General features: G+C 40.4%; 1 protein-coding gene across 1 annotated transcript in view; it reads right to left on the reverse strand.

The window, feature by feature from the left end:
• Positions 1 to 17,107: 17,107 nt before the first annotated feature.
• EBF2 (EBF transcription factor 2) overlaps positions 17,108 to 26,027 on the reverse strand; it is a 144,245-nt gene continuing 135,325 nt past the window's right edge. The window contains exon 16 of the mRNA XM_054804673.1: positions 17,108 to 20,908. Coding sequence (XP_054660648.1) covers positions 20,877 to 20,908 — 32 coding nt within the window. The 3' untranslated portion in view covers positions 17,108 to 20,876. The remainder of the gene's footprint in view (positions 20,909 to 26,027) is intronic.

A 26,027-nucleotide genomic window follows, 5' to 3' on the forward strand; every position in this document is an offset into this window, starting at 1 on the left:
CAAAAGTTTAATTGACCTGAAAGAGAAACTTAACTGATTTTCAAAGCCATCAGTGCACCTAGCAAAATAAACATTCTGTAGGGCAACTTCCATGTTATTTCTAGGTTGACTTTCTGTTTTTTTCCCCTGCCAAACAGCCACCTCTTAGAGCAAAGGGCAAAAGCACCGTGTTGGAGTCTACTCTGCTCTTAATATTTCCTAATAAAACAGCATTCTAAAATGAAAAGGAATTTTTCTAAGAAGTGTATGTGGGAAAATGATGGAGAGTCTTGTTTCATACATATCCAAGAATAATTTTTCCACTGTTCAGGATGCTTGGCTATTTAGTCTGCATCAGAGGCATGGGACCTTTATCAATCAAAGAGCCACTTTGTCATTAAATGGAATCTGTGAGTCGCACTGAGATTAAACTCCGTGTAGAATCTGTGAAATAAGGGTCTGATTCTCAGTTACACTAAGGCTCCTTTGTGCACCTACAGTGGCATAAGGCCCCCAAGACGTTATTTGGTATCAGATCTTTCATAAAATCTATTCACCCAAAGTGCTTTAGGGTTAAAATTAATTCAGTTAATGAGTTAAATAACTGCCAAGGGAGAGAGAAATTAAGAGTCATGGGCAAGGGGGAAAAGAGATGCTTCCAGCTGAGTTTAGAAGAGACTGTGAATGAGTTGAAGGGGAAAAGAGATGCAAAGAAGATGCACTGATGGGCAAGAGCTGCAGAGGAGAAAGCTCTTATGCCCTGGGGGTCAAATTATATGAAGGAAGGAGGAAGGGCCCTCTTTCTGCAGGAGAATTGCTACCAATGGAAGTTGATGTAACACATATTACAGAAGTAGCAATATAAGCTGAGGTTTTCACTTACTGTAGCTAGTTGCTATAAAGTCTTCACAGGCTGTACAAACATTCATCTTTTATTGTTTGTTTATAATGCAATAGAAATTACCCATGGAGTAGATTCCTATTGCATCAGGCATTTTAGGGAAAGAAAGGCAGTCTCTGACTAGGTCTTTTGACTCCCAGGATCATTTGGGCCAGATAAACTGTACTTTTTCCAGTTCCAATAAAGAGAGTATCCTATCGTTAAATTCTTCCCTGATCTCATCAAAGCAAAGGCTCTTGTAGGGCTGTGTGGATAATCTGCCTCTGGATCACGACTGCAAACAGCTGCTCTTTCCTGAACCCCGGATTACTTACCTTCTACCTTCAGGGTTAGATAGAGCTCTCCAGCTATGACCTGCAAGTATTCTTTCCTGTTCAGCTGGATCTACAGATAGGGATGAGGACCATTGTGCTAAAAGATGCTTCCCTTTATTGGTAGCGATTTACAGCTTGTGACTATGCTTATAAGACAGATTTTGTAGCCAATCTAAAGCAAGTGGTAGCCAGTGTGTATTTGTGTACTCTCCACATCCCCGGACTGGTTCACATCGGTAAAATCAGGAAGACTGTAGGGTAATGTGCTTTCAGAGCTTGCCATCTTGTACTACTTTATGTAAATGTAGAGATTTATTTTCTTCTATTTAAATGTTCCTTTCTTCCTCTTTTTTCTCTTCTGACAGTGATTTCTATAGATAAATTACTTCCTGCAAATTAAAAAGAATCAAATTGAGCATGTGTAAATTTTCCATTCCTCTTAATTTTTAAGAAAGAAAATTTCACAGTCCCCACAGTAGCAATAATTTTATTTATAGTTCTTATTAACCAGAACCAGAAGAACAAAGTTTAGTTGGGCACAGAAATATGTGGACAGGCACCTAGAAGAAGCTACAAAATAATTTTAATCATGCCTAGCACCACATGTCAAAACTCTACTGGAGACGGTGGAGTTTATGTATCTCCTCCATGTTACAACTACACTGAAATCTTGAAAGTAACTGCTAGGCAGTGTGGCGCTGGAAGCACGGTACCAATGGCAACCCACAACTTGGAATGGACTTTAAATTTAGCTTTTTTCAGAAAGGTGGATAAATTAACCTCTCCTGCATCTACTTGCCTCTCTACTTTAGCAAGCCTTTAATTAATACTTGTTGGACTCCTCTGGGTCTGAATCTATCAGTGGTCTAGACAACAAAGAATATTTGAACAGATGTTTTTCAAGTGAGCCATTCTTTCCTAATTTTAATAAAACGTCTAACTTCATGCGAGGCAGGACCTTATCTTAAGTGGCTCTGAACCTAAAAGAAACTGTGCTAAATCAAGCTTTAAACAAGTCACAGTTCCTATCGTGGTTAGACTGATGACGTTCCTTATGCTTTAAGAAGCCTCTGAGGCTCACAAACAGTTTTACATTTAATAGTTTGGATACTAACAGCCTTGATTCATTTCCCTCAGTTTTATATCACTGCTCTATCCTGGTGCAAGAAGGTGCCTTGGAAGCTTGGAGAATAGTAAATGCAAACCTGGCTTTGCTCAGCAGAACTTGTTCAGGGCTTTACAAGAAATTTTCAGACAAACTCATCTGACTAAAGTTGGTTTTAAAAAAACCAAAAGCCCAAGAACCCAAAAGCCCAAGTGCCTTATTTGAGGTATATAAATAAAACACGTCCTGGATATTCTCTTAACTGGTATATAGCCAGCCTTTGGGTGATGTAAGAGGGAATTTGCCCTCGCTTAATGTTCACTCTGTGTGAAGTTTGCTGTTATGTCCCAAGTTATTGGAAGCTCTTTAAATCAAGGCAGTGAGAATGGATAGTGAGAGAATGAACTGTGAGCTTTATTGATTGTAGCTACACAGCATGGGGCTGAAAAATACCTCCCTTTACATGTGGGTGGGTTCAGTGTAAAATACAATGAGGATTCTCTGGAGACACATTTCTTCCAAAGTCCCACTTAGAAATTTGGGGGAAGGATTCCCAGGACATTGTGTGCTGCAAGTTCTGCTTGAGAAGGTCCTATAAAACAGCTCTGGGTAAGACAGACATCCACAAGGGTTTTCCTGCAGGCCCTAGAGCTTGAAAAGACTCGTATTTCCATAAATCCTTTTGTGAACCTGGAGGCAAGATGTGGATTTAAGACATTGACTTTGTGCCAGTTTGCCAGGTCTAAAACCAGAACTGAGTACCTGTTTTGAGGGGAAAGAACAATTAAGATAATTTTTCTAGACTGTATATATTCTGTGCTGATGCACTCATCCCTCCCATATGCTCTTGTTTCTTCTCATGCATGCAAGTCTGGTCTCTGTGGCACAGGGATGAAAATATAAACCTCTTTAAAACAGGGTCTGCCTCTAGTCTGTTGGTTTTGGATTCTTGTGCATGCCTCTGTTTGATTTGGACACACCTAGAATCACAAAGTGTGAGTCTAAGTGAGTTTCTCTGCAAGCCTCATTTTCTTCTCATCTGTAAAACAGGATAGATAATTTCTGCCTTACAGGCATGTAAATTTTAATAGTTTAGTCCCCAGTTCAGCAAAACACTTGAGCACATTCCATTGGAGTAAATGGGATTTTAATTCTGTGATTACATTGTTTGGTGAACTAGGGCCACAATAAAATACTTTGAGATCACTGGAATTAGAGGTGTTATTGTAAGATGCCATTATCAGTATTTTGCAGTAAACCACAGTGATATTTTTTCCCTACCTCCAGCAAATAATAGATGTTTGATGTTTGGGTCATCTTAAACATATTTTAGATTTGAAAAATAGCCTGAGATGCTAGGGAATAATGGTTTGGCTGGCTGGTTTTGGTTTGTTTGGGTTTTTTAAATGCAATAACTTGGTGGCCTAATGAACTTTTCTGGACTTTGGAAATGCAGTTTCATTTCCTTTCTCTTAGATAGTTGAATCCACAGTTCTTAGATATGTGCGTCTGTCAGAGAATGGCTGTTAGTTTAGGATTAGGAGTTCTTAATCCATCCTGTTGCTGATTCTGTATTTTGCATAAATAGTGTTATAAAATAAATAATACCTGTAAATGGCCAAACCCTAAGTCTCAGTGGCTAAAGTATTTTCTGTGTTCTGCAACTGTAATGTCTACAGCTGGCTGGTTTCTAACACCAGAGCCACCAGATGCAGAGCAGGAGAGTTGTAGAGAACAGCAGACACGGAGGAAGAGTACAAGAGATCCCCAGAAAAGGAAGGAGGAGGCTGAAAAGGAAAACGTGGTGGCTAGGCAGCTTGTTTAGATCACCTCGGAGAGCTGATTGCATGCTTATCACACACAGCACAAAGCTCAGTTGTCTAGACAATCGTCTAATTGTCTTTACTCAGTAAGTAGCAGCCCTGGTGACATTCCAGACCTTGACCTCTGCCCTGTCCAGCGCCAAAAAAGTGCCGTTAGGAATCATGTAACACTGGGTATTAAAGATTGTTGGAAAAGGCCATGGGGTCAACCTACTGTGGCGCTGTAGCAGCAATGCTGAATATAGCTGACTGACTCTCCTTCCTCCCTTCCTCTTGAGACTTGGGCTCATTGTATGAGAGTGTTAGTATGATTCCTGTGCTTAAACTAAGAGATGAGGCTGTGCCAGAACCGCTTGGGGCTGTGTTGGGCAGGAAGAATGTACAGAGTCTAAGACTGCTGAGGCATACCATCCTTCTTTTTATAAAGAGCTTGGGCAATCCTTGGTCAAGAAATGTGCTTCTGAACATTCTAGTTGGGCGCTGTGGCTTGGGATGTCAGAGAATAAGTCTGCAAAGAGACTGCTAGCTAGAGCAACTGGGTTATGTGTGTTATAGCACTATAAATAACAACAATGGCTGTGGTTTGGGGATTTCAGAGACAGGAATTAGAGTGCCAGCCGCTGCTGAAAATCTGTACAAACCTGCTGAGGGGATGGTGAGGGAAAAGGCTAAAAAAGCTTGTGATTGCACTAGGAAACATCTGGGCTTTCAGAAAAATTTCTGTATTCAAATCCCTGGTCTCCAAAAGGGAACCTGTGCATAACCTATCCTAGATGAGAATCCTTGTTGCTATTGCTGTGAAAACCCCTACCTTCTGCACATGCTAGTCCACATAGGTGCCATTGGAAATGTAGTTTCTTGGCACATCGGAGGAATAGGCACTGAGCGTATAAACTGAGGGTCCAGTTTAGGGAGATAATTAAGCATATTGATAGTTTCAACTAGACCTCACATTAGAGATGTCCTGAAATACATTCTCAAGTTAGACTGAAAATCTGTTGTTTAATAACAGCTATTCTTATTGCATGAGTTTGATTTTCTATGAAGTATTCAAGTTAAGTCTTTTCTTTTAAACGATGAGAAATTTGTTTGAGCCTTTAGATGAAGTAAATATATAGAAATTCTTAGTGAACTCTCCAACTGGTGTAAACTGAGGTAACTATTAAAATCAGTGGAGTTATGCCAGTTTACATCAGTTAAAGATCTGACTTTCTATTCCCAGGCATGTTAAAGGAGTTACTGCACAAATGACTGCAAAAATTATTGCTGAAAGGTTTTATGCTCAAAGGCAGATCAGGTATCTGGTCCAGGGAGGGTACATCCATTGCTGCAGCTTGAAATAAAGGAGAGAAAATTGTGAAGCGTTAACTGATATTTTTAGAAGCTTTATAATGACAGGTCACATTCCCAAGGACTATAAAGTGGCAAATGTAACACCAATTATTCAAGAGGGGCAAAAAGATACTGCAAGCAATTACGGTTTAACACCGGTTGTGGGAAAAATATTAGAAACCATTTTATGGGGTTTGGGGAGTGAACAGCTTGAGAAGTGTAATTTGATTAGAGATGGCCAACGTGGGTTTTTGATGTGGGTTTTAACTAACTTAGGATTCTTCAAAGGTATTGCTGCTGTGGGAGGTAAGGGATCTTGATTGGATGGCATGTACTTACGCTATGTTTTTGAAGTGGCAAACTGGGATGCAACTACAGAGCTCCTCTTAGTTTTGTTGAACTGTGCTGCTGAACCTATTTGAAATGTGTTTAAATGAGTGGAATGATGAATCCTCTTAGCTGGTGGGGGGAAGGGGAGGAAGCCAGAGTTCGAAGAGGTGAAATGAAGTGCTGGTTTTGGGGGGGGTGGGTGGGGGGGTGGGTTTGCTTTCTACTTCCTGAAAGTCTTAAAGACATGGGGAAAAATGGAAATTGGGCAAGCTGTACTCCCATGCCAAGCTGTGTCACCTCAGGGAAGCTACTCCAGGGAAGGTTCTCTCAAATGAGCTTTTCTAGGTGTCTAACTGCAATTGAGATGCTTTCCTTAAGTCATAGATAGATCAGAGCAGTATAACTGTATCAGCAAGTCTTTGCCTAGGCACACAAATCCTCTGTTTGTGTGAATCAGTTTGAAAATAAAATGCTGATGTTTTTTATATTGCAGGCTGCAGCTCAGGGAATGTTTCTGGTGTGTTCCACTCTTGCCTTGGCCACGGAGGCTGTGAATCTGGCCAGGTCTCTTCCTCTGTGCTCTTGTTCCCTCTCAAACCTTCTCTGTTACAAAGAAGGGGCTGGGACAGTCTCCTGCCAACCTGTGCAGCTAGCACGAAGTGTCCCTGGTCTCAAAGTCCCCAACACTCCTTGATGCTACTGGATAAAAAAGACTAATAGAAATAGTAATAAAAATAACTTTAAACAGAGAAATGGAGATAGGATTATACTCCTGAACTACCAAAAAGCAATTTAGGATCTGGTACAAGTTTTATTTACTTTTAAAAAAAATATATTTCAGAAGAGATTTGCTGATAATTTCAGGGATAAGGCCAGAAGTTAGGTTACTAAACTGTGACTTAGGCTAATAATTAACTGGATTATTTTTTTTTCTTTTCCCAAAGTATCAAGCATCATAACTACTATTTGTTTAGCATTTTCGAGTTTCGGCTTTTTGGGCATGATGCTTCAAAAGTACTTGCATGCTTTAGGATTTTAAGTTATGTAGGTGCTCTTGAGAATTTATCTTTCCAGTATTGCCTTGTGTATGTATGGGAACTGAATATCTTTTAGGTTATTTTTTTTCTGAAAGCGGAGGATGTACTGAGCAAGGAGGTAGCAGTGCCACGCCCTTTAGACGTGCTTGAGTCTGTCTGAGGCCAAAAGTGGAGCATATACTTTTAATGCAGACAAACATAAAATGCTAAGTCTTGGGGGCAGTGCACCAAAAGTGAGAGTACACATTGGATGGAAGAGTGGTGCAGCATACTGATCAGGGAGGGGATTTAAGGACTGTGGTAGAACAGTCCTTCAAGCCTTCATGCCATCATATTGCTGCAGATGGAAAAAAAAAGTAGCATAGTGTAAAGCATCAATAGGAAGGAGAAAAAAACAGCTTAAACGGACGATCATTTAATTGTTCTCTTTCTTTGGTGAGGCTTCAAGAAGATGCTTGCTTCCTCCCAGGGAGCAAAGCATTTGCTCTGTTTGTGGGACTCAGACACACAACAGAGTGCTGATTCCTTAACTTTTCCCAGTGCTTGTAACCGAGGACAGTCTGGTGCTGATGAAATTATTTCCCCGCAGGAAATGGAGGCCAGAGAACTTCTGTAGACAAATGGAAGTATTCAGAATTACTAAGGGGCCTGAAATGCTGGAAGTAATAAGAAAAGCGGAGCTGAATGCTTGAGGGTCAGGCCTCAGCTAGAATCAGCTGTCACAGTGCCACCACTGGCACTGGCACAGACTGAGCACCAGGACCCGAACCCCAGTTCAGAAATGGCCTTTGGTCCTTTGCCATCAGCCCCTGTCCCCGGTAACACCTTGGTGTGCAACATCTTACAACTGCTGTAAAAGCACTTACAGACAGAGCAACACAGCTCCTGTGTCTACTAGCCAGTAATTACCAGACTGTTAATATCTCTTAATGTGCAACTCTGCAATTACAGATTTCCCACTGAAATGTAACAAACATATTTCCTGCAACCAGAAAGTGCCCTGCCTATTGCGTTTGGTAAACAGCTGATACGCGTCCCAGGAAAGGGATGGCACTGGGGTGTAATGAGAGTCTATAGGACTTGTCCCACTTAATGAGGTTATTCCAAGATAAAGGTCTTTAAATTTCAAGTGATGAAAGATGAATCCTAATTCCTGAAAACAAAAGAGCTAATACAAAATGGGGGGAATGCTGGAGAAGGCAATGGGGAATCAATACAACTGCTATGGACTTGATCACTTCTGTGGGTCAAGTCAGTTAACCTCATTTTTTTTCTTTATGCTGCTATCTGTTCACAAGGAATAATAAGTAGTCATCTTTTTAGAAAAATGCCTTGTGGTGCTTCAGTGCTAGATGCCGCGTTAGGTGTAGAACTATTGACGAGATTCAGAACGAATAGGGAAACTGAATTAAGCCTTGGCTCTCCTCTCTATGTCTGTGCATGCAATCTGATTTTTGCTTCCACAGCTGATCAGCCTGCCCTTAAGTACCTCCAATGGTAGGCGCTGCTTTTGATTTCAAAAGTTGAATTCTAATATTTGAAATGTGTTTATTATTTTTTAAATACGTTAGCATCGCCTGGGTAGATTCTAAGATAAGATTTGTTGCTTGTGTATATTCTACTCTCCTTAAGGCCAGTTCTTTGCCTGGACATGATTTAGCCAATCCCTACACCAAGGAATTTGTTATCTAAACAGATGGGACAGTTACAGGGGGACAAAGCGAAACTGAGGTACAGGGAGCGTTATTAGCCTGTGGTATGCAACAGGTCTCTTGGCAGGGCCAGCAAGCAGCCTTGGTCCCAGACAGACAGTGTGTTAGACTGTGCTCTCCACTGGATCAGAAATGTAACTTTGTTACCCAGAGATACCCATTTGGGAGGGAATAATTGGAATACTGGAACCAGGTCTTCTAACTCAAAATGCTTCTTCAGCTCAGCTGTAAACTCTTTGGGACCAGCTATTGCCTTCTTTTTTTTGTGATTATAAACACCTTAACACAGTGGAGTCATGGTCCATGACTGTCTTCCCTAGGTGCTGCTTCAGTACAAATAACAGCTACCCTAAATTGCCATGTCCTGCAAGGAAATGGTTGGGAAACGTTGAGCAACTGTGTGCTTATGTTATTGTAAAACCAGAAATGTTTACTCATTATATTTAAATAGGTTTGGATCATTGTGGATGAAAGTGAAACAAGATATAAGCCTGCAATGACATGCATAAATACATAATTAAGTATATTTCCTTTCCATATGGAGAGGATTAGCTTCCTTGCCTCAGCAGGGAGTTGCTTTATTTGGTGTCTGCTTTGGTGTCCCTTTCTTTTTGACAGCTTACAGAGGTACACTGAAAGGGAATTTCACTCACTGGCTAATGAATGTTGGAATAAGGACTTTGAGGGCATATGGAAAAGAATAAGTGATTCCCTCAGAAAACAGAAGTTTAGGGACCTGAAGGGCTGTCCTATTATCCTGACTTCTCTTTTTGACCTTAAGTGGGCCCTATGGGATGATATTGCCCACCTTACCAAGACTTATTGCTTAGTCATAAATCAAGACAGAGGGAGAGAGAGACACATGTGTCTAGTAAATGCTGAAGCGTCAGCAAAAGCTCCTTAACTCAGGTTTCATAACTTGAGAAATATTTTATCACCCTTGTGAGTCAAGCCTCTGAAAAATCAATAGAACTCGAGAGTTGCCTGTATTGATCTGAAAGGCTGAGTTGTATTGAAATATTCATGGCGAGGGGTGTGTGTGTGTTTGTATATGTGCGGTTCGGGGACTAAGATGTAGGTAGCTTTCAGAGAGTGAAACATTCTCAGTTTTTGTTTAAACTAGATTAAGACTATTAGGTGACTTGCAAAGCATATACTTAAAAGGGAATGAATTTGTTTGTCTTACATCAAGGCTTCTGACAGTTAGAGAGAAATGCGTTCTCGTTATTACTATTTTTCTTAAATGACACACTGTTGGGAGGAAGAAGTCAAGGAGATCTGATAAAATTAGCACCACGCTCTCTTGGGGATCTCTGGGCTTGCTTTGTTTGCAAAGCCAATTTGGACACTGTGTCTTTGATCTTCACTTTCAGTATTTGAGCAGGCATGTTTAGTATCACTCATTTCACAGGAGATTTGGGATTCAAGTTTCTTCAACAATCTAAAAAGCAGTACATTAGAAGGGGAATTGTCTGCCAGTCGTCTTAGAATCTCAATACCCTTGATACTAATTTGATATGATGCATTTCACCAGATGTGTCTACCTGAACGATGTTTTATGCCCAAGAGGTTTGTGCTACTGTAGAGTATTAAAGTTGGCTCTTCCCCCTGCTCCCTCCCCTCCCTTTTTCTTCCAAGAGCAATTGAATGAAAAGCATCCGTGATTTTAATCTGCATATAGGCGTTACAAATATGTGGAAAGAAGAGAGCGTGTCAGGCAGGATTCATGCAAAGAGTAGAACAGAACCATGAAGTAAACCACTGTCAATGCTGCGTCAAAAACATTTTAAGAAATGTATATAGCCAACAGATTCGTATATTCACCCAAAGACCCACCCTTTCCTACAGTACCTTTGTCACTTCTGGGACATAGGTTCAAGTCTCTGCTGATCTCACAGACTTCAACTGGGCTTTGGGCAAATCACTTAGGGGCACGATACTTCAAGGCACTTGGGCATTTGAGTGTCATTGATTTTTGTGTGTTCCTTAGTGCTTTGGAGCCATTTCTGTAAAACCACAGTGCTGCCCTGCCTTGTGGGATTCAACAACTGGGAGATACTCAGTGACTCTGGTCGTGGAAGTTCTTCAGACAGATCCGTAATTATGGATGTAAAGGGAAAGGCTGAGTGGAGAAAGGAGGACTGGAGAAAAGGTAACAATTATTCTTTAAGAAAAAAAATATTGGCCATATAGGCTGCTGGTGGGCTGAAAATACTATTATGGGAATAGGCACCTCCATAATCTGTATGCCAAGACACATAATGCAGTCAAGGGTTTGTGCTGTGTGGTTATGGAGTCCAGATCTTAAACAAAAGGGAAAATAAGGGCAATTAGAACTGATTTCTTTCTTAACTCTCCATCATGTGTAAACTCACCCATGGTTAAAAATAGTTATATGAAATAAAAACAAGCACCCTTGAGAGGCATTACTTCAATCAGTGGCTCAAACTAGGCAGAAGACCAGGCTTTGTGCATCTGAGATTTGCTAGTACTGCTGAAGAGAAAGGGAGCAGCTTGTTCCCTCAGTCCATGGAAGTTGCATGTCCCCAGGGAATGGGCTGCGAAGGTACCTGCTGTTGGGTTAGGATCTGTGGTATCAGCATTTGCTTCCCTCACCCCCTTTAAAAAAAACAGCAGCAAAATATCAGAAATGTTCGTGCTGACTGGGGCTTATTAAAAAAGGGAACCTCTAAACTGTATGGCCAAATATCTTGGAGCAACGGCTGCAAAGTGTGTAAATACCAACTGCTGGTTGAACCCTATTCAGCGGCACTGTGTGCAAGAGGCATGCTGGCATTTCTGAGATGCCAGAGAGCTGCTGGCACATGTGACACAAGGTTTGGTTTAGTTAGTCTGGGAGGGCATCATTCTGTTGCACGAATCAGTTTTATCCAAAGCTTTCCTGTAGTAAGTAAAACAAAAGGAGGAAAAAAAACGCCCCATACTTGCCATTCTTTATGTATTTCCATTCCTCAATGGCAAAGTAAACTGAATGTTTAAGCAACTGACATCAAAGATTTGCTTTCTCTGAAGCTAAAAAGCCTACTAACCACAATTTTAAAGTGTTCTTTAATTACCCTGTAATAAAATGACACGCGCAGAGCAGGAGGAAAAATTGTATACTTTTAGAGTTCCTCATGCTTGTTTGTGTTTCAAATCTCATCGGAAATCCTTGTTGATCCCTCTTGCTTCTGCTGCTTAATTCTATTCTACCACAGCTATTGTGTATCGTTTAGCTATGTTAACGGTACACAGTGCAATTCTGAGGCAGAGAAAAAGCATGTAGGGAGAACAGGTTTCTAAGCTGGTTTTGGGAGGATATAATAGCAATGGAAACTTCCTCTTCTGAGACAATTAGGAGGCCATGGAGTGCAGAGTTTATCCGGGGGTTGAAGGCAGTGCTGGCGCTGAACCCCTTTGCCCAGCAAGTGTATTTATTTGGGCCACAGGGACCATTCCCATATGGTGAATTTGATGGGCGCTGTGGCGCATCAGGACTTTGAGTCTGTGTGGTGTCCTGGGAGAGGAGGAGCTAGAGTCCCTCTAAATAGCAAACTGGGAGGAAAAGAACCAGTTGATGGTGCTCAAGATGACAGAGCACAGCCTGGAGTGGTGCAGGGCCATCCAGCTCCTCCTGTCTCCACAGGTCTGGGCTTCACCATTGAAAATGGCCTCTTGATAAAAGGATTGAAACGAGGAGATAAGTAAGAGACACAGGAGTGGTTTTGGTTAACACTGTAAGGATTGTGAGCTATCAAAACAAAATAGCGATAAGGAAAAAGGCAAAGTAATTCTTTGTTAAAACCTCTTTGTAAAACTATCGATTTTGTAAAGGACGGAGAATGAAAAATGAAATCAGGGTGGACACCCAGCTCTTCCTTTTATGTTCTGAGATTGGTGCTCAGGGTCATGGTGGTAGAGAAAAGCTTGGAAATATGAAGCAAATCCAAAGGACACCAAAATCATAGACCTTACCAAAAATAAAAGTCCCACAATGTTTAATAAAACTTTCCAGGTCCTGGAAACCTATCACAAGTTTTTAATACTTGAGATTATTCATAAAAATGAGAACATCAATTGCCAGCATGGAAGCAGACTCCAGAGCTGCGAACCCTAGCTCTTGGAGCAGTATTAATGACTGGGAGGAGAAATGACTGGTAGCTGTAGGTGGAGGATGCTGCAGTCCCCTCTTCTGCCCGTAGTGGATTTGGCTGATATGGTTTGGGTTTGAATTTGCTGCTATTCGAAACTCAGCCAAGTGGGTAACATTGTGAGTTGATCTGTTTTCAGACCCAGACAGTTGTTAATGAAACAGTTGCTGTTTTGTTGACAGAACATTAATTACTTGATCTTAGGACTTGGTAATTGCACGGGCCCCCTCTGTATACATCACTAATTACATTAGCAATTATATGGCATTTTAAAGACAAAGAAATGACTACAGCAATTGCAGTGTCATAGGGACCCTGCTGCTAAATTTAAATAAAGTTCCTACACTCTCCGTGAAGCGGTGAGGAAGTCCTCTTCCATCCGAATCCTGCAGCAGTATTGGTCTGTTATGGCATATTGCTGCAGCCACTCAAACCATGCAGCCTCGAGAACAGGAGGGGTACTTGACTTCCTCATCAAGGTTAGGTGCATTCTCAAAATTGATTTGAAGCGTTCTCAAAAGCCTACTTGCTATTGGAAGTATTTCGTTCTACTGTCAGCTCTATTAATCCTAGACATAATTGAGAGTCATGTCTTAGAAAATCATGACTTGGATTAAAAATAATCACAATTGTAAACATACTCATCAGTGCCTTTCTGAAAAGCTGCATTGTATTTTTAAGGATCTTCCTTTGCAAATTAATAGGCCAGAAAGTTACTTAAGCAGCTGGAATTCCTCTGCCTCCGTTTATTCCCCCATCCCACTCTCCCTTTTCACTGTTCCCCGAGGGCTATTGCGCTATGCAATTTCTGACCGATTCTACCCAGAATCCCGTTCGTTAAAGCTTGACCCTGCAATTAAGTAAGGTAGGTTTGAACCTGCCACTGATTTTTAATGGTGGAAGGATTGCAGCCAACACCTTCTTGTAACAGAGTTACCAACTTGTATTCAAAACTGAGGGGTGCCAGCCTATATGTCCACGCTGGACTGCATTTGAGCATACACACAAAAAATGAACTGGGATGAGTTTTCCCCAAGCACACTGTGCTGTAAATCTGGCAGAAGACTAACAAGAAAACAGTGTGCTCCATCCCCCCCCCCCCCGCCCCGGAAAAGGAACTGGCAATGGACAGGCTTGTGTTTTGTCATTCCGTGTCTTTTTCTGTTGTTGTTGTGTCTTTGCATAAACACCAAGTAAGCAGGATAGCAGATCTGGCTTCCCCTAACCTTCTTATATTGCCTCCATGGGGCAGCATCTTGGTGCTTTCCGCTTTGGGAGGGGGAAGTGTTGGGTTTCCTGCTTCCCCTATCTCCACTGATGTTTGCTCAACACTGGCTCTGTCATGGCTGCTCTGTCTGCACCCTCTGCTATGGCCACCAGCTGTCTGTTTAGTCCAGTCCTGCAAGCGGAGTTAATGAGACATTCCTACTTAAATAACCTGGTGCGATTAAAGCTTCAGATCTTTGCACCTCAACAGCTGTGTGTTGTCACTGAGATAAATATTTTAACTGGTCTGGCAATTCCCTAGCTGCCCTGTGTAAGTGGTTGAATGAGTGGCTATTGTTTCACCATTTATTAAAGTGAAATTCAAGTTCTTGTAAAACAGCTGTCTAGAAAAGACCTGTAAAGGGAAAAAAGAAGGTGGGAGGAAAAAATCTGCTTTTCTAGAAGGTCTTTCTTAACCGGGGCATCGTGTAGTTGGCAGCCCAGCCGTGTCCCACTGCAATCGGCTGCTCCCTAGGTAAAGCCTAACAGGGCTTTCACTGGCTGCTTATGGGGGAGGCTCTGTTTATTGCTACTGTTAAGAGAACTGTTCCTTCGGTGTTCTTGGCACTGCACAGGTTAACAGCTCTCCAGATACCTTGCCTTTGGAAAAGGACCACTTTCTATGTTTGAGGTGAGAAATGTCGCTAAATTCTTTGCGGAGCATGGCAGCACTCTTACAAAGGAAGAACTATTTGGTCTTCATGTAAAACTTGGTGCATTAAGGCCTTAAGAAGGTTGCAGATTTCTGGCCTTTATTGGTCTTAACATGGGCCAAGAAAAATCTTTTCACCCTGGCTTTTAAGAATTGGGCAAGACTGATAATAAAATAGGTTCAGCATGACAATGTTAACTGATACTTGAGAGTGTTTGGGGTTTGTTTTTTGTTGGTTTTTGTTTTTTTTTTTTTTTTAAAATAGAGATTCCCTTTCGGTACAGACTTGGATGAAACCATCTAAGCTACTTGGGGTTGGAGGGAGTTGTTTGTATGTTTTTTTTTTTAATTTAGGCCTTAATATTTTTTTTCTGACACTGTCTTGCTGGAGTATTTTGTGCATCTCCTCCCCTCGCTCAGCATTTTATTTGCAATTTGCTCAGACTACAGGATGGCTCTGAAGGTGAGAGCGGCAACATATCACAGGCGCACGCTGCATTTGTACATCATCAAGTCGTTAAGAGGTAACAAAGCTGTAGTGGAACACAGTAGATAGCCAGGCTTTCATCTGCATAATAAACTTCCTGCTTGACTATAACAGTAGGTCACTGTTAAAGACTAAGAATATGTTTCAAAGTAACTGTTAGTTTTATCACTAAAATCGTCACTTAATACACTGCTGGGACTTCTTGCGGGGGGGGGGGGGAGGAGTGGAATAAGATTTTTTCAGCAGAATGGGCCTCTGTTCAAGAGGAGACGAAGGGTATTTCAGCAGGACAGTGGACAACTTGGGTTTCAGTGCTGGGAAGGTCATCTACTCATGACGTGTTCTCCCTGAATGAGTAATTGAAGCAGATCACCAAAAAAACCCCGTTTTCTTCTCTGCTGTTGGTTGATAGTGCCTAATGTTTTCAGATGCTTTCACTGACATCTGGCAGTAGTTTAAACACTGACTCATATTCCAGCTTCTGTTAATCAAAAAATGCCAATAAAAGTGAGTTTCATCATTAAAGAAAATTTTCATTTGTTGGAACCTTTCCAGTGATTTTTCACACAAGACAACGGAATATTCCTGGTTTAGATAACCAATTATTATTTTCCAAGACACTTTTCAGCACTCTGGTTTATTTTTTTTTCTGATAAGATAAAGCTAACTTACCTTTTTGCTCCATGCTCTTACAAAGGGAATAGAAATTCCCTATCTTACATATGCTTGCTCTGGGCTTTGGCAGCCAGCGTATCTTACTCATCCCGAAGACCAGGTAAACCGGAATGCAAGGGCAGGAAGGCCTCTGCGGCTTGGGCTCCTTCACTGGCCAGAGCCCTGGAGCCACAAAGAAGTGTTATTTATGCACCCCAGTGACTAAAACATGCACTCTGTTGCAAGAGGGAGTAGCTACACTGCAGGGTTTTTCCCTTAAGAGCCAACATGACTCATCTCTGCAGTGTGTTATCCTTTGCTCAGAGTTGTGCACAAAGACAGTGCCTAAGCGAGGACCAAGGAACAACCCCAAATTCATTCAGCAGTCAGAGCCCAAGAAAAGGCCAGTATCAGCCTGAGGTTTGTTTTCTGATTTTGTGCCTTGACCAATTGTACACAGTTAACAAAAAAGGGGAGGTTTCCAAGCAGGAAGCTACGGCTGTCCTACCTTTTGCCTCCGTTCCTCCCCCAAAAGGACTAAACTCTCACAAAGGTGTTGTCCACGTTGTAGCTGTGGAATGCTCAGAACAGAACATTACTGTCTTGTTCTGTGACTGGCATCATCTAGACCTGGCCCTACCAAATTGTGGGTGGACGTCTTACAGACAAGCATGAAGGCTTGATTTGAAAAACTGCCATATAGCAGATAATTAACCTTTTTTAAAGTGTTATTGCTGTAACAGTACCTTAAGCAACCCATGAAGATGATAAAGAATAAAGCATATTGAAAACTCTGAAATTAAGATAATGCCCCCCCTTGTTTACAGTACAAAAATTTTATTTTTTTTTTTTTGTTAGGATAATTTAAAGTTTAAAACTGAAGTAGACATATTCATTTTACAAACAAGATATTCTTCCATAAGTAGGACCATTAAAAACAGTAAACAAAAAAAGCTATCTTTACAAAAGCTCTGTGCATAGCAACTTTGTACCGTATATAACTGACAAAGCAAAAAAAAAAAAAAAAAAAAGACCAGCCAACCCCAAACCAACCCCAAAAACTATACAGTAGGGAGACATGAGGTCTTAATTTACAGAAGGGAGAAAAACAGTCTTTAAAACCCATGCATATTGGAAGTGTGCAAAGAAATAGGGAGAGATGCTATACCAAGATAAATAATGAAATAAAATGTACTCTTTCAAAGTTATGATAAAATTTGTAGTTACCTATCGCAACACTTTCATCTTTCTAGTAGCAAAAAGGAAAGCTGTTAGGGAATATTAAACAGTGATAACTAAAAGAGGACAGATTTGCTTATTACATTTAAAAAAAAAAAATCCTTACACATAAATTTTTTACATGATTTTTCCTTTTTTTTTTTTTTTTTTTTTTGGTGCTTTGCCATTGCCAAAGTCCCTCTTTCATGTTCAAGGATTTCTGATTGTATTTATTTACACACTTTTTTTTTTTTTCCTTTGTAAAGCTACCAGTAAGTTCTATGCTCATCTTGAGTATGATGATTTCCACACATGAGCAAAATCCACATTCTAAATCATTCCTATGTTTAATTTTTTTTCATTTGTTTGGCTCAAACCAGAAAAAAAAAAAGTCATTTTTCCATGTTTACCTCAACCTAGGCAGCTCCATTTGTTTCTCTTCCTACAAGTACCTGACATAGCTTTCTAGGGAGGTTTTCTTTTTCATTTGGACTCATGGCTCTCCCACTTGAGCAATTGGACAGAGCTAATAAAAATAACTGAAGGGTGAATGGAATGTCAAGCATTTCAGAACCTTTTCTTTTTTTTAAGCCAGTCATTTTTTTCCCCTGAATCTTCTTGAAATGTCAGTGATGATTTTTTTTTAATGTGCCTGTGCTGACTAACCAATAATTAAAAAAAAAAAAAAAAAACCACACAAAAGAGTGGACCATTAACAGAATAGCTTTTCCCAGGAAATGTCTCTTTTTTTTTTTTTTTTTTTTTTTAAATTGGAAACCTTTCTGACTGAGATTTTGTAATGAAAATCTGATTTGGTTTAAAAAAAAGTGAGAGGAATTAGGGTAGCAAGCTGCTGCTTTTCAGCATGTGGTCCAGAAATGCCTGTCATCTGGGATATTTGCTGGGCATAGAATTTTGAGTCTAAGCAGAGATGCTAAAATTTAAAAAGTAGGCTGTACAGGAAAGGGGTGGGAGGCGAAATCCACCATCTTTATGCTTTGGAGCTATTTGGGGGTTTTTAGTAGTTCAAAAAAAGGGGGCAGGGAAGATGAGAAATGAGTCTGGTTCATCAAGGTTATTTTGTTTGAAATCTAGGACTCAATGTAGTATTCACTGAAATTTATGGAAGTTCTAATGCCAGCTCTAATAATCCTCAATCTCTTTTTTTTTTTTTTCCCCCTGTATGAATGCAGAATTCCAAACATGAATTTGGACCTCCCATTCTTAGCCTCGCTGGGATATCAGTACCTATGAAAGTCTGAAATACTTTGTTGTTTTGTTTTGTTTTTATTCCAAATAACAACGATCAGGTTAGCCAGTGCACCCTGTTGTGTGCAAAGGTGTCCATACACAGTTACAGCTCCAGACTGCTTGACACCTGTGATTCCTTCCTATTTCAGAGATCACCTGGCTCCGAGGCTGGGTGCCTTGTTGACCTCCAGTGATCGCCACTTCCTCGATGGCATGAAGGGCACGTAAAGAATCTGCAGCATCAACAAACTTGCAACCATCATTAATGGTGAGTTATTTTATTTCATCTTTTCTGGAATGTAGACACTTTCAGTAGCCTGACTATAAGACTCTAACTATATTCATGCTTCTTAAAAACACATTATTCCCACCAAATCTCTCTTTAAAGTTGCTTCTAATCGCCTTTTTTTGCTGATACGATAAATTCGGCCTTGAGTTCGAGAGGCCTGTAAACCCCCTCCAGCTTTTAAAAAAGGAATTCAATAGCATTGAAAAGGCACCAAGCAAAGCCCCTACTGAAAGTCTGTGGGATTGACAGGAGTAGCCTGGCTTCATTGTCTTTCCAGTCCCCTGGCTTCTCCGCTGTGCTGCGTTCTGGTTAAGAAACGCATCCTGTAAAGCTTCACGTACACCAAATACATTCCTCTTGTAGGCTGAACCGTATACTACACTTCACGGAGGACCCCCCCTCACGCAGGGGAAGGGGCAGTCAGCTCTCCTGCACTGGGCTGTTGGAGGCAACGATTTGACACCGTTGCAAAATGCAGTCCTACGCCAAAGGCCTGTCCGTGGGCGAGGGTCTATCGAGTCGTATACCACACATCACCAAGCCTCAGTCGCTAATCACTGCTGCTGGATTTGAACCAGGGATCTAGCTGGAGGCTTTCTAGCCTATTACTAACCCAAATTAGCTCTGCAGTAGCTCCAAATGAGCTCCAGAGTACCTCAGCATTGCAAGTTGTCGCTGTTTTCACCCTCCTGAGTCCAGTACTGAATTGAATATCTTCTATCATATATAAGGATCACCAAGAACACTATTTTACTCACCCATCGATTCTGGGCAAACAGACAAGTACAGTTTCAGGGGGCCATATATTAAGGGTTTATTTATTAACATAAAGATGTTATCATAGGAACAACTATTCACGCAGCTATGAACCATGTGTATTTTAGTGGGGTGTAAGTAGTGTAGCTGATTTATTTTTTTCTTAAAAAAAGGCTTTCCAACAATCAAATTCTTTTGAGTGGTCTCTGGTTTAGTCAGATAACTAGTGATTTTTTTTTTTTAGCATTAGACTTGTGCTCACCTTCCAATTTCAGGAGAGGAGGTGTGAAGGAGAACTAAACCTATTTTATGCTAAAATGCAGGAAAATTCAAAGCAATTGCTTACTTCTATGAACTTCAATATATAAATGGAAAATACTTACCATTTTTAATGACTCAGGATAAAAGTGCATAAATTAGTCAAATACATATTTACCCTTTATAAATGCACCTTTAATGTGAAGTATAACTGAACTTAAGGTGTTCTAACTACATGGAAAAACACTATGTTAGAGAACCCTTTCCCTCCTAATTCATACATTGAATCTAGAAAATAAACTCAGTACCTCATGAAAAACCTGGTTTGTTCAAATCCCTAAGTGCCACTCATTTGCCATTAGGGTCTTTGACACTTCCCAGTTCGTCTTAGTACCTGAATAGTTTAATTGAAACCAAAAATGGCAGCGGGAAACATGGGGTGGGGTGGGGTGGGGTGTGCAAATTCATACATGAATCAGTGACCTGTATACCACAATGTCTGTAAAAGTTTCTGATGGTTTTGTTAACCAGAAAGAATCCTATACATCCTTGCACATGAATTCAGTAAGAGGGAAAAAGTGAGGAGCAATTGCAGCAGTAATAATATATCTCAAACTTATCACTACATTTTTGCATCATTTTTCTTCATTGTACAACTGGAAGAAAAAAAATCCAAAAAAAGGTTTAAGTTCTACCTCTACATACAATAAGTTACAAGTTTATTATTTAAATAATTGTAAAACATCTTACATTTTTTAAAGAGGTTAAACTATAAGCAAATACACACATACACCAACGTTCCATCATTCATGTCAGTTTGTCCTAGAAACTCTTTCATGCTGGTACCCTGTTTTGTTGATTTTTTTTTTCTGCATAAACTAAATTGATATCTGATAGAAAATAGAAACTTCAACTTTTTTCCCCTACAAAGTAAAACAAATTGTATCCAAAATATCAAGCTTGAATCATTTTGCCAATTTCTTTCTCCTGTTAATATTTTACAAATCTTAGGAAGGTTTCATGTCTTTCAAGAAAGACTTTGCATTTCTGATTCCGTTCTGCCAACTGTTGTTCGTGCTGGCTCCTGGCTGATTCTTCATTCGCAATGTTTTAGGAGTTGACGTGGTTGTGTCAGAAATATGAAACAGGTAAAAGATGCAGACTTCTATCTTGTCCAATTCATAAAAAAATGTTCCTTTTTTTTTTCCTGGGCCTGACTTTCCCCCAAAAAAGAGCTTGTAGTGCTATTTTTTTTTTTTCTTTTTAGTGGTCCATCACAATAAGTAGTTTTGTGCTGTAAAAGAAAAATGAAAAAAAGAGGAAAAAAGGGAAGAGGGGAGAGGAGCAAAGCTGCCTCTGCCTTACATCGGGGGAACGACAAGACCAGTCATGGCTGAAAAAGAAAATTGACAAAGATGAAATTCTGACAAATTTTTATGGAACAAAATATATTTGAGCCCTTCACCCTTCTGTGTGCAGTCATGAGTTGCAGCAATGGCCTCATCTGCAGGTTAAACTAGACCTTCAGTTCCTTCCAAGAATTTTAGGTTTTAGCAAGAACATGGTGAGACTGACAATGATGATAGACAAGGGACAATCTGCTATTTCACAGAAAATTCACCAAAAGCCATCTCCTGAAAGATGGCCTTGGAGATGGATGTTGCTCAGAACTGTCCCCAAAAATTCAGGCTTTTAATGCTTTCTCAAGTCGAACTCTCAAAGTCATTCTTGCAAAACAGAATCGAGCTGGGTCCTCCCTTTCCCACTTGGCCTGCTCATGCAGAAAGGGTGATGTTGTGGGTGAGGAAAGCTGTGAAAGCAAACGGGATTCACCCATGCACTGCTTATGGGACCTAGCCATAGAATTACACGTCTCAATTCACTGACAATGACCAGAGCTAGGGTTTGCTAATTTAGTTTCCGTGGCAATAATGGACCAGCCTCTTTCTCACTCAGTTTACCCCCTATGTCTGAATTGCTGTAGTCTTACCTGGCATGGTCCCAGAACATTGGGCCTATGTGAATTATTTTAGTCGCTCTCACTGCCTTTAATTGCAGCTATATTCTTCATAACTGACAACAGCAACATCTGAAGCTGTCTGGAACTGATGCTGTTCCCGAAGGTTTGGAAGGGTAAGTTAAGTTTATATGTATTTATATAACAAATGAGTGAGTCATATTTTCAAAGGGGCCTCAGTGCAGTGCAAGGTCCTAATCCTGCAAAGATTTATGTTCACTGAAATTTGCGGGATTATTCATGTGTTTACAGCCTTGTCCTCCAAGAAGGAATTTCACCCTTGTGTTCATAGTGTTTAAAACAATGCTTAGGGCAAGATCCTCAGCTAACATCACTCTTTTATTGGAGCTGTGTTGATTTTAAACAACTGTGGATTATGGCCTATGATTTAATACAATAGGAAAATAAATATTTTCATGTTTTGGCTAGAAGTCCCTGCCAATTTTGGCAGATAGCTGAAAGAGAAAGTGAAACCCAGCAGTCTTAAGTCAAATACCTACTCTTTTTCATTGCTTAGGAATTTGCTATTATTTTTCAAAGGGGCAATTTACATAACCTTAAATAAAGTAGGTAAATATTTGTATGCCTGTTTTCAGCAGGGGGGGCACATTAGAAGTAGAGAGATTTTCTGATAACACTAAGGAGGCTGCTCCTTTCCTTCTCCTCACCCCCAAAACCAAAAAACATTACTCCAATGGTAGTGTCCCAGCCTGACACTGGAGAGCCTTCTCCCTGTGATTAACCACAAGCCTGCCTTTCTGTCCTCTAGAAAATAAAACCTGATTTAAGTCTTGGATTGATGCCCTCCACCGGATTCTGCTGGGCTGGGAGCAGAGGAAAGTGCGTGCCCTCAGCTGCTCACCACCATCGCACAGGTATCCCAATGGAGCAGTCTGTGTGAGCACTTCTTATCTGCTTCAGGCAAAATCATCCAGGTTAGCTCAGAGAATTTAAACTGTTTGTCTAAGGTAACCTGGCCGTGTCTTTTGCCTGAAGCAAAGAAAGGAGCACTTACACAGACCATGCCTGGCCGAGCTGTATGTGCAGTAATCTGTCCTCCTGGCATAGCCAGAGTCAGGCGCTGTCTGTGGCTGTGTAGATTGTCTGTGCAGAGTGGCAGCAGACCCTGGTATAGCTAGCGTGATTTAATTTGAGACACGCAGAGTCTGCTGCCAGTGTAGTTGAAACTCTGTTCCCAAGGAGGATAGGCCATACTGGCATAAATGCTTTTTCTGATACTATTGTTATCAACATTATTTTCATTTTTTTAATCAAGGAAAACTTCCAGCAGATCAAAGCAAAGACAAAACCTGAGTTTCTGCTATGTGTCTTCAAAAATATTTTAAGAATAGTTGTAGGTGCAGCATTTTGGAAAGTTCCTTAAATTTAAGGGAAAGTACATTTTAACTGTACTATTAATATTATGTTAGCCAGCAGTCCTGGACTCAAACTAGTGATGGCAACAGTAAAATTGCCATCTGCAATCAGGAGGAGGATGTTATTACCCTTGGGGTTCTAGTGATCCTTCTTTTGCCTCCCTTCCTCTCCTGAGCAAGTAGGAACTCCCTGCATTCCTCACCTTCCTTGTGCCTCCCCCAGGTCAAGTCTGTTTGTCATTCCAGGTTGTAAGTCCCCCAGAGCACAGATCCCCTCAGAAGTTGCTAGGACAGAGCCTGTCAGCGGACAAATTCAGGTAAAACTATACTATAACAGAGAAAAGACATGCAAACACTAATCATTGCACTGGCATTTCATCCTGATGTTGCAACTTCACCTCACCTCCTTCTGCAACAAAGAACAAGTAGGTTGAGGAATACTGGCCATCATTTCTCACCTGTTTTCTCATCTAAAGGGCTTTGCTCTGTGGTTCTCTCTCTTTTTACATACCCTCATCTGTCCATTTCCACCCCACCTCTGCTCCCCTTTGGGGCTGCACTGTCAAAAGCCTATTCCCAGCCTGTATCGCTTTTTATTGAATGTTTGTGAGGTTTGGATTAAGGTCTTACACTGCTAGCAAAGCTGTAATTATTTTTGCCTGTATTACTAGATATTGAATCGATGTAACTTTTCAATAAAGGTGGTTCAATGCAGGACACTCCCTGATGAGTTGGGAATATAGAAACCACAGTCATTATCCCAGAGGGTCTTTTTTTTTTTTTCTTGGAGAGAAATGGAAAAGGAATTAGAGATGAGCCTTATTGTATTAACCTTGACAGCTTGCAATTATCAACTGAAACACTTGATTAAAATTGTCACAAGGTTGGAGAATTTTTTTATAAATAAATAATCAAACATGGATAGTACCCAGATGCTATGGTGATAGGCACCTTTAATGGGTGTAATTAATAATGATCATAAGCCTAGTGTGTATAAGTGGCCCCTGAAAATGCTGTCTGTCTTTGTAGAGGAAAAGAACTCTGCAATTCAAACAGCCATTTGGTCAGAACGGGAGAGGGGCTTAGTGCTCTATAAATGCACACGTCTATGCACATTTGCACACACTCATCTCATTTTTCAGAGACCCCAGGTGCTTTGTTGGTGTCTAAATTATGACCTGGTTTAAAACCCATGCTTTCTAGAGAAGATAGGTGTTGAGCATTTTCAATCACTGTCACATAAAACATCTTGCTCTTTTTGGTTTTCCTCTTGCCACTGAGTTTCCGGCAAACTCCAATCTTATCATTCTACAGCTCTTTGAAGAGGCAAATGAAGCACTTCAGTGGTGCTACTCTGAGGATCCAGAATGAAAGTCCCTACCCTGCAATGCCAGAAACATCTCTGTGCACAAGTTGTCCTGTATAGAAGGTGAGTTTGCATGTTGGAAGCCACCAAGCTGTTGAGATCAGAGCAAGTTTCTGTGTAACTTGGTCTAATAAAAGGTGCAACTTACACCTGCACCTTCACCTTAGTGATACCTCTGACTCCCAGCATGGCTACAAATCTGCAGTTTTACTTTCAATATTAAGACCACGGAGATGTTTGTAAAGCAACGCACGCATTCATTGTCTATCATTTATTATTATGAAACTGAAAATGATAGAGAAAAGAAAGGATTTTCAGAGGAAGGCACAGCTGGCTTTCATCTAGCAGAAAATATCAGTGGCTTGGACGAAGGGCACCATCTTCCTTTATACTAGAATGTAAGTGAACTAAATTACAGCTTCTGTGAAGGATGGTTCCAACTAAGACACTAAAAAGTAGCCAAAAGCTTCAAGTTTTTCCTAAAGAATTTCTTTTTATTTTTTCCTGCATAGGAAAATAACACTTTTTCTTTTTTTTTTTTTTTTCTTCAGAAATTCTCTATTTGGATGGAAGATTTTCATTCATCCATTCATGACCATGTAACCACAGCCAGGTGAGATATTTATAAATAAGCACTGGGTTTGTCTCTTTTAGATGATAAGCAGGTTAAACCATATTTTATGTAACATGTTTTTAAAAAATCTAGACAAAACCATTGATAGCTAAGAGATGGAGAAGTTAACTTGGCCTCATCTATTGAATTGCATTGATGTAGTTACTGTCTCACCATGGTGCTAAGCTGTACGTGCACAAAGGGCTGCCTGCACAATTACTTTGATTTAGTTCAAGTTAATTAGGAACACCCTTAAAATCAAAATATGTGTTTGCAAAGTCAGATATGCATTAGTTTAATTATTAAAGAACACAGGAATGTATAGCCACTCTGCGGTTATATATTTTTCCAATTATACTAGAAAGTGGCTAAGTTTTCATCTGCAAAGGAGAAGTCAATATTGAATCTAACCCCAAATCCTCTTTTTTGTGTGTGACAACTAACAGTCTCGAATATTTTCTTCCATTAAAAAAGGCAGATTTTTGTTTTCTCCCATTAAAAATGGAGATCTTGTCTAGCCTGAATAAGTCTGTGACATATGAGGAGCTACTAAAATTAACATCTCATCAACTGAAAGGTAAGTAATTAATAGTAATAGGAGATATTTTTGTTAAGTGTGTTAGCAAGAAGTTTTAAATATCTCTTAAGGTTTTCTTTATTTTGAAGCAGTCTGTGCCGCTTACATCTCTGCCAATAAACCGGGGAGAAAAATGTGCTTCATCCTTCCAATATATCAAATTTAATCAGATGACAGATACATACTTTTCAAATCTATTGACATCACGTCTCTATATAATTTGCAGCCTTCGGCATATTTAAATCACTGTCTAGGCTCTGGAACCATTCTGATTCAGGCGAAGCACATTGCTGAACGTTCTGAACATGGAAATGGCCTGATTATTTTTACCTGGTTAGAATATATGTTGAAAAGTTATTTTAAATGCTGACTGGAGCCAGGCTTCGACATGGAACAGCAGGTCAGGCCCTGGACTGGTAACAATCAGGAACCATTGCTTTGTAAATGCGAACCAGCCATTTCTCCTGAATCCCACCCCTTTGCAAACTTTTCCGAGCAACTATTTTTCTTGTTGCCTGTTTGCAGAGCCTTTTAATGCAAAGGGACTGGAATCCCCAGTGCTG

Source organism: Grus americana, chromosome 26 (assembly GCF_028858705.1).
Source record: "Grus americana isolate bGruAme1 chromosome 26, bGruAme1.mat, whole genome shotgun sequence".
Lineage (NCBI taxonomy): Eukaryota > Metazoa > Chordata > Aves > Gruiformes > Gruidae > Grus > Grus americana.